This window comes from Nicotiana tomentosiformis, chromosome 5, assembly GCF_000390325.3.
Source record: "Nicotiana tomentosiformis chromosome 5, ASM39032v3, whole genome shotgun sequence".
NCBI lineage: Eukaryota > Viridiplantae > Streptophyta > Magnoliopsida > Solanales > Solanaceae > Nicotiana > Nicotiana tomentosiformis.
Genome location: NC_090816.1, coordinates 79126866 through 79136076, shown reverse-complemented (window position 1 = coordinate 79136076; position 9211 = coordinate 79126866). Strand labels below are relative to the sequence as shown.

The 9211-nt window shown below is 41.9% G+C and overlaps 2 protein-coding genes across 2 annotated transcripts; both read right to left on the bottom strand.

The window, feature by feature from the left end:
* Nucleotides 1-3254: 3254 nt before the first annotated feature.
* Nucleotides 3255-3708, bottom strand: LOC138892630 (uncharacterized). Its single transcript, XM_070176365.1, has 2 exons — nt 3558-3708; nt 3255-3478 (listed from the first exon to the last, which is right to left on the bottom strand). Exons 1-2 carry the CDS (start codon nt 3706-3708, stop codon nt 3255-3257), a joined length of 375 nt encoding a protein of 124 aa, XP_070032466.1.
* Nucleotides 3709-4038: 330 nt separating this feature from the next.
* On the bottom strand, nt 4039-4614 carry LOC138892629 (uncharacterized mitochondrial protein AtMg00860-like). Its single transcript, XM_070176364.1, has one exon. The coding sequence runs from the start codon at nt 4612-4614 to the stop codon at nt 4039-4041; it is 576 nt and encodes a 191-aa protein (XP_070032465.1).
* Between the last annotated feature and the right edge of the window lie 4597 nt (nt 4615-9211).

The window sequence follows — 9211 nt, the reverse complement described above, 5'->3', positions numbered from 1 at the left end:
TGAATTAGAGAAGAAAAAGTTCTTCAAAAATCGCCTCTAGAGTGTTTGAGGTTGAGAAATGGTGTAAAATAAGTTAAGTCCCGATTTTCCCCTCTTTTACCCAGTTTCAAGTGTCACATTTGCGAACACTTGTTCGCAAATGTAACACACCGATCACAAATGCGATCAATGCATCAGATGCACAGAAGTCGCAAATACAACATTTAAATCGCAAATGCGGATAAATACTTCGTATTTGCGAAGCTGTCCTATGTGCCCAGTTGTCGCAAATGCAACCAAATAGTTTGCAAAAGTAGCCATTTTTTTGTAAATGCGAGGTCACCCATCCCAGGCCCATGCTCGCAAATGCAATCTCTTGACCGCAAAAGTGAGGCTCGCAAATGCGATCTAGACCTCGTAATTTCGAGATCTGCAGTAATGCACCAGCAACTGTTGAACACCAGCAGATGCAAACGTAATGACCTGGCCGGTCATTTCGAGAGTTGTAGCCCAATTTCCCTATTTATTATTCATTCCCTGCTTAATTGTTGCTATGTGACTTGTCGGGGTAGTTGGTTCGGATCCGGAGAGGTTTCAAAATGAGATGAGACACTTAGTCTCAAGGGTTGAAAGATTAAGTTGAAAAGACTGGATGTTGACTTATGTGTAAATGACTCCGGAATAGAGTTTTGATGGCTCCACTAGCCCCGTTGGGTGATTTTAGACTTAGGAGTATGTCCGGATTGTGAATTGGAGGTCTGTAGTTGAATTAGGCTTGAAATGGTAAAAGTTGAAAATTTAGAAATTTGACCGAGAGTGGGCTTTGTGGTTACCGGGCTTGAATTGGGGTTCTGGGAGTTGGAGTAGGTCTGTGGTGTCATTTGTGACTTTTGTGCAAAATTTGAATTCAATCGGACGTGATTTGATAGGTTTCGGCATCGAACGGAGAAGTTGGATGTTCAAAAGTACATTAGGCTTGAATCGATGTGCGGTTCGTGGTTTTAACGTTGTTTGATGTAATTTGAAGGCTCGACTAAGTTCGTATCATTATTTTGGACTTGTTGGGAGGACTGAGTGACTGATATTCTGAGAGTATGCACATGATTTCATTATTGTTTGTACATCAATTGGCATATATATTTGTCATGTAGTTACTGAGATGTGCAATATCCTGTTTCAATTGAACTTGACATGATTTAACTATTTTGGTTTTAACTGTCGAACTTAAAAGCGTGCCTACTTTCCTGAACTGAATTTCTGTAATTAAACTATACCGTGAAGCTCGTCACTACTTTCAGTCCAATAGTTAGTCTTGTTACTTACTGAGTTGGTTGTACTCACGCAGTGTCCGCAGACCTTGACCCTCATTTCCTATCTTTCAGCTTTATGTATTTAGTTTCAGTTTTTCATAGACAGTATTCCAGACTTGTGTTGTATAGACGCTCATGTACTCAGTGATACCCTGGTTTTGGGAACTTTCGTATTGAGTTATAATCTTCTATCTAGTTTATGAGAGCTTTAATTATTTAAACCTATTTTAATTCATTTTTCATTTAAAAGTGTTGGAAATATTTTGAGGTGTCGGCTTGCCTAGTACCATGTTAGGCGCCATCACGACGGGCTACGTTTTGGGTCGTGACAACAAACCATCCCAAACTCATCTGTTACTCACTCGAAACTCACCCGAGCCCCTCGGGAATCCAAACTGAACATGAACACTAGTGTAATAACATTATACAAAGTTTCTCGCTACCTCAAATCATCAAAATATCATCAAATAATAAGAATTTATCTCAAAACTCAGGAATTTTCAACTTAAACAGAATTTTCAAAATTTCACACATAATGCGCTGAAATGCGTTCGGGTCACCCCGGACCCCAACCAAACGTGCGTACAAGACAAAAAATATCATACAAACCTACCGAAATCGTCAAAATATCGATCTGGGGTCGTTTACCTAAAATATTGACCGTGGTCAACTCTAGCCTTATTTTTAGCCAAATTTTCATTTTCTTCAAAATTTCACATAAAAGCTTTACGAAAAACCACACGGACCACAAACGAAAACTAAGAAACATAAAATGAAGCTATAGGAGGTCTCGGATCATGAAAATTAAGGCTAGTACATAAAATGACCTATCGGGTCGTCAGATTCTCCTCCTCTAAAAGAAATGTTCGTCCTCGAACGGACATAGAAAAGTATCTGGACTGATAAAAAGGTGCGGGTATCTATTTCGCATATCAGACTCGGACTCCCACGTAGCTTCCTCGATAGGCTAACCTCTCCATTGCACTTTCATAGATGGAAAACTCTTGGATCTCAATTTACGAACCTATCGGTCTAGAGTAGCCACCGGCTCTTCCTCATAGGCCAAATTTTCATTAAGTTGCACCGTGCCAAAGTCCAAAACATGTGAGTTTTCCTCATGTTACTTCCAAAGCATGGAAACGTGAAATAACGGATGTACCCCTTCTAGGCTAGGAGACAATGCAAGCCTATAAGCAACTCCCCATCTCTCTCCAAGTTCTCAAACGGTCCAAGAAACCTCAGGCTCAACTTGCCCTTCTTCCCAAACCGCATCACGTCGTTCATAGGCGACACTCGGAGGAGAACCTTTTTACCCACCATGTAAGATACATCTCAAACTTTTCGGTCCGCATAACTCTTCTGCCTGAACTGAGCTATATGAAGTCTTTCCTGAATCACCTTAATATTTTCCATAGCATCACGGACCAAATCAGTGCCCAACAATCTAGCCTCTCCGGGCTCAAACCAACCAATCGGCTAATGACATCGCCTCCCAGTTAAGGCCTCATACAGAGACATCTGGATTCTAGACCGCCAGGTGTTGTTGTAGGCGAACTCTGCTAGATGTAATAAATTTTCCCATGAACCTCTGGAATCCATAACACAGCATGTCCTCCAAAATCTGAATAGTGCGCTCGGACTGCCCGTCCATCAAAGGATGGACGCAGTACTCAGCTCGGCCCGCGTGCCCAACTCATGCTGTACAGCTCTCCAAAAATATGATGTGAAATGCGTGCCTCGATCAGAAATGATGGAAATGGGCATGCTGTGCAGGCAGATAATATCCTGGATGTAAATCTGAGACAATCGCTCTGAAGAATAAGAAGTCCCCATCAGAATGAAGTGTGCGGACTTAGTCAACCGGTCCATAATAACCCAAACTTTGTCATACTTCCTCAAGGTCCATGGTAAGCCTACCACAAAATCCATAGTGTTGAGCTCTCTCCACTCCGGTATCTCCATTCTCTAAATCAATCCACCTGGTTTCTTATGCTCGTACTTCACATGTTGACAATTCAAACACCAAGATACATAAGCAAAGATGTCTTTCTTCATCCTTTGCCACCAATAGTGTCGTTTCAAGTCATAGTACATCTTCGTGACACTAGGATGAATGGAATAGCGCAAACTGTGAGCCTTCTCAAGGATCAACTCTCTCAACCCATCAACATTTGGAACATAAATCATCCCTGAAGCCGCATAACACCATCAACACCAATCACAACCTCCTTAGAACCACCCTGCTACACCATATCCTTCAACACCAACAAGTGAGGATATCAAACTGGCGAGACTTGATACGCTCCAACAACGATGACTGTGCCATAACACAAGCAAGAACTCGGCTAGGCTCTGAAACATCCAATCTCACAAAAATATTGGCCAAGCCCTGAACATCCATAGCTAGTGACCTCTCCATTTTCGGTAAATATGCCAAACTACCCATGCTCCCTACCTTCCTACTGAATGCATCGGCTACCACATTGGCCTTTCCCGGATGATATAATATGGTGATATCATAATCTTTCAACAACTCTAGCCATCTCTGCTACCACAAATTAAGATCTTTCTACTTGAACAGGTGCTGGAGACTCCAATGGTCGGTATAGACCTCACATGGAACGCTGTATAGATAGTGCCTCCGAATCATCAGCGCGTGAACAATGGCTGCCAACTCTAAGTCATGCACTGGGTAATTTTTCTCATGAACCTTCAACTACTGAGATGCGTAGGCAATCACCCTATCGTCCTACATCAACATGGGGCCAAGCCCAATACGTGATGAATCACAATACACCGTGTAAGATCCTGAACCTATAGGCAACACCAACACTGGGGCTATAATCAATGTAGTCTTGAGCTTTTGAAAGCTTAACTCACACTCATCGGACCATCTGAAAAGATCATCCTTTTGGGTAAACTTGGTCAATGGGGCTGAGATAGATGAAAACCCATCCACAAACCGGAGATAATAACCCCCCAAACCTAAGAAGCTTCGAAACTCTGTAGCTGAAGTGGGTCTAGGCCAGTTCTGAACTGCCTCAAACTTCTTAGGATCCACCTTAATGTCCTCAAAAGATACAAAATGTCCCAAAAAGGCAACCGAGTCCAACCAGATCTCACATTTTGAAAACTTGGCATATAATTGGCGATCTCTTAGAGTCTGAAGTACGTTTCGCAGATGCTGCTCATGCTCCGCTCGACTGCGGGAGTAAATCAAAATATTATCAATGAAGATGATCATAAAAGAATCCATATAGGGCTTGAACACCCGGTTTATCAAATCCATAAAGGTTGATGGGGCATTAGTCAAGCCAAATGACATCACTAATAACTCGTAGTGATCATACCGAGTCTGAAAGTTGTCTTAGGGACATCTGATGCTCTTATCTTCAACTGATGGTAGCTAGATCTCAAATCAATCTTGGAGAACACCTTGTCACCCTGAAGCTGGTCAAATAAGTCATCAATCATCAATTCTTGGCAACAGATACTTGTTCTTAATAGTGACTTTGTTCAACTACCGATAATCTATATGCATCCTCATTGTTCCGTCCTTCTTCACAAACAACGTCGGTGCACCCCAAGATGAGACACTAGGTCTAATGAATGCCTTATCAAGCAAATTCTGCAACTGCTTCTTCAATTCTTTCAACTCAACTGGGGTCATATGGTATGATGCGGTAGAAATGGGATGAGTGCCCGGAACCAAGTCAATGAAGAAGTCGATATCTCTGTCAGGTGGCATCCCCATCAAATCTGTAGGAAATACCTCTAGAAACTCGCGCACAACTAGTACCGAATCCATAGAAGTAACCCCCACACTAGGATCATGGATATAGGCCAAATATGTCAGGAACCCATTCTCGACCATACACCGAGCCTTCACATAAGATATGACCTTACTAGTGGAATGACCAAGAGTCCCTCTCCACTCCAATTGAGGTAACCCTGGCATAGATAATGTCATAGTCTTGGTGTGACAATCCAAGATAGCATGATATGGTGACAACCAGTCCATGCCCAAGATAACATCAAAGTCCATCATGCTGAGTAAAAGAAGATCTACCCTAGTCTCATAACTCCCGATAGAGACTACACACGAATGATAAACGCAGTCTACCATAATAAAATCTCTCACATGCGTAGACACATAAACAGGAGCACTCAAAGAATCACGAGACACATCCAGATATGAAGAAAAATAGGATGACATATAGGAATAAATAGAGGGCGGATCAAATAAAACTGATACATCTCTATGGAAAACTGGAACAATACCAGTGATGACCATATCATATGACTCTGCCTCAGGTTTAGCTGGAAATGCATAAAAACGGGGCTGAGCCCCACCACTCTAACCTCCACCTCTTGGACGACCTCTAAATGGCTAGCCTCTACCTCTAACGGCCTGACCACCACCCCTAGTTACCTGACCCCACCTCTAGCTAGTTGAACGAGCAGTGGAGAAACCGGTGCCGGAACTATGGCACGAGTACCCTATTGTGGCTTGCTGCTCTATGATCTAGGGAAAAACCTTGCAACACGCCTCGAATCTCCACAAGTATAACAAGTCCTCGGTTGCTGTGATTGTTGACCCTAGAATAGACCCTAACAACCTGAATAACCACCCTGATAACTTTGAATTGGAGGTACACTGACCGGAGCTAAAGGTGTGATGTAGGCTAGCTGCTCAAGATGAGACTCATAAGAACCACGACTACCCGAAGCACCGTGAGATACATAAAGCACTGACTGAATCGGCTTGATAGGGTGGCCTCTACCAAATGAATGCCTACCTCTTGATGAGGCACCACTGAAACCACCAAAATGACGATGACTCTTTTCAGATACCGCCTCCCTACCCTGACCACGAATCCTATCGATCCGTCTAGCAATCTCTACAACCCACTAGAAAGAAATATCATCCCCAGTCTCTTTGGTCATATGTAGCATGATACCAAAAGTAAGGCCATCAATGAATCTCCTTACCGTCTCCCTCCTAGTAGGAGCAAGAAAATTGCATGGCAAGATAAATTTACGAATCTAGTCTCGTACTGGATAACAGTCATGCTGCCCTAATGGAGGCGCTCAAACTGGCTGCGGTACTCCTCTCTCAAAGTAAGAGGATGAACTTCTCCAAGAATAGCTGTGAAAAATAATCCCAAGTGAGTGGAGGTGACCCTGCTGGTCTTCCACAAACATAGTCCTGCCACTATCTCTTGGCAGAGCCATGCATTTGAAATACTGCGAAATCAACTCCATTGGACTCCACTATACTCATGTTGCAGTACACCCCGTGGCAACAATCCAAGTAATCATGTGGGTCCTCAGAAGTTGTATCACCAAATCGAATAGGAAATAGATTAGTGAACTTATCCAACTTCTTTAACCCCTTAGAAGACATCGGGGACCTCTCTCCAGGTTGTGTAGCAATGACAGGCTGAACTACTCCAGCTACTGGAACTACCCGAGTCTGATATCCATGAGCCATCTGGTCTTGTGAGTAGGGGGAGTCTGGGATCCTCCCCCGGCGTGAGAGACAGCTGGTGCCATAGGAATCATACCGGCTTGGGCCACACTCTCCATAAGGCCCACCAGACGGACTAGAGCGTCCTGGAAGTATTGGGGTGACAATAAACCCCTCTAGGACCTGCGGTGGTCCAACAGGAACGGTCTAAATAGGGACCTCCTCCTTCTGCTCGATCTGAGGCTCTACAATAGGTGTTGTTGCACGTTCTCTAGGCTGAGCTCAACAATGCAACCAAATAATTCACAAATCCAAAAATCAATTAAGCAATGAAATCATCAATAGTATGGTATCACCCTTCGTGCTTTTACTCTCATCCTCACCATGTAATATCATAAATGCAATGGCACGACATCACCCTTCGTACTTTTACTTTCATCCTCACCATATGATAATGATATGATAAATGAAATAGCACGACATCACCCTTCGTGATTTACTCTCATCCTCACATGATATAATAGATGATAATAAAGCAATCAAGTGCACGGCATTACCCTTCGTGCTTTAATCCTCATATTCGCTCATTCAATGATGACAATATGTAAAAATGGCATGGCAGCACCTTCGTTTATTTCACTCTTCCTTACCAAGAAACAACAATAACCCAAAGTATCAAGCAAGGTAGGAAACCAATTTCAACTTCAATCGTGGTGTTATGATAAACAAATTCAACTTCCTATATCCCTACAACTTCAAATTAATCAATAACACAAAAGCGAACAATCAAGAATAACAATCTAACTAAAGCATATAAGGCATGGTAAAAGAAGCAACATGGTACAATAAATCAATTTCCATCCACATGTTTTAACCCATGATGACGCATATATACTTGTCACCTTGCATATACATCGTCCACACACATAATTCACATAGCAAATAGACCAACAAGTCCTAATTCTCTCAAGACAAAGTTAAACGCGACACTTACCTCACTCTACAACCAAATAAATTAATCAACCACGGCCTTGCCTTTCGAAGAAGCTCCAAACTAACCAAATCTAGCCAATTATCGATCAAACAATTCAAAATAACCTTTAGAAACTACCCACGAATAAAAAAGGTTCAATTTTGATCATTTTTAAAAAAGTCAACAAAAGACAACCTCGGGCACGTTTGGTCGAAATCCGTGATTCGGACCAAAACCTGATTACCTATTCAACCCCGAGTCCAGTTATGTGATTTGTTTCGAAATATGACCTCAATTTGAGATCTAAATCTCAATTTTATAAAACCTCTAATTTCTACCACGAAATTCAAAGATTTGATGTCAAAAACTCATAAAAGTAATGGGGAATTGATAGAAAATGAATTAGATTTGCTTACCAATGAATTTGGGAAGAAAATGTTCTTCAAAAATCGCCTTTAGAGTGGTTGGAGTTGAAAAATAAAGTAAAATGAGCTAAGTCCCAATTTTTTCCTTTTTTACCCGGTTACAGGTGTCACATTTGCGAATACTTGTTCGCAAAATGCGATGCCTGCAAATGCGATCAGTGCATCGGATGCACAGAAGTCGCAAATGCAGCATTTTCATCGCAAATCCGAATTGCCCTCCTTGGCAAGTGCGGATATATACTTCGCATTTGCGAAGCTGTCCTATGTGCCCAGTTGTCGCAAATGCAACCAAATAGTTCGCAAAAGTGATATCCCTCCCTTCGCAAAAGCAACCATTTTCTTCGTAAATGCGAGGTCACCCATCCCAGGCCCCTGCTCGCAAATGCGATCTCTTGACCGCAAATGCGAGCCAGACCTCGCAATTGCGAGATCTGCAGTAATGTACCAGCAACTACTAAACACCATCAGTTGCAAACCATCCCAAACGCATCCCTTACTCATCCGAAACTCACCTGAGCCCCACGGGTTCCATACCAAATATGCACACTAGTATAATAACATTATACAAACTTGCGCGCTACTTCAAATCATCAAAATAATATCAAATAATAAGAATTAATCTTCAAAACTCAAGAATTTTCAACTTAAACTTAATTTTCACAATTTCACACATAATGTGCCGAAACGTGTTCGGGTCACTTCGGACCCAACCAAACATTCGTACAAGTCAAAATATCATACGAACCCACCGAAATTGTCAAAACACCGATTCGAGGTCGTTTACCCAAAATGTTGACCGTGGTCAACTCTAGCCTCATTTTTAGTCAAAATTTTTATTTTCTTTAAAATTTCACATAAAAGCTTTTTGAAAAGGGACACGAACCACACACGCAAATCAAAAAAATCTCAAATGAAGTTATGGAAGGTCTTGGATCATAATAATTAAGGCTAGTACTCAAAATAACCTATCGGGTCGTCACACAATATAATATACATAGAATATTGAGAAGACCATTTAATATATCAATAATTACAGTGTATCATGATTCAACAG

Coding starts and splice junctions, on each gene's coding strand:
- LOC138892630 (XM_070176365.1), bottom strand. CDS start 3,708: ATGGAGAGGTCACTAGCTATGGATGTTCAGGGCTTGGCCAATATTTTT. Junction 3,479..3,557: donor CCAGTTTGATATCCTCACTT/GTTGGTGTTGAA, acceptor ATGCGGCTTCAG/GGATGATTTATGTTCCAAAT.
- LOC138892629 (XM_070176364.1), bottom strand. CDS start 4,614: ATGTCATTTGGCTTGACTAATGCCCCATCAACCTTTATGGATTTGATA.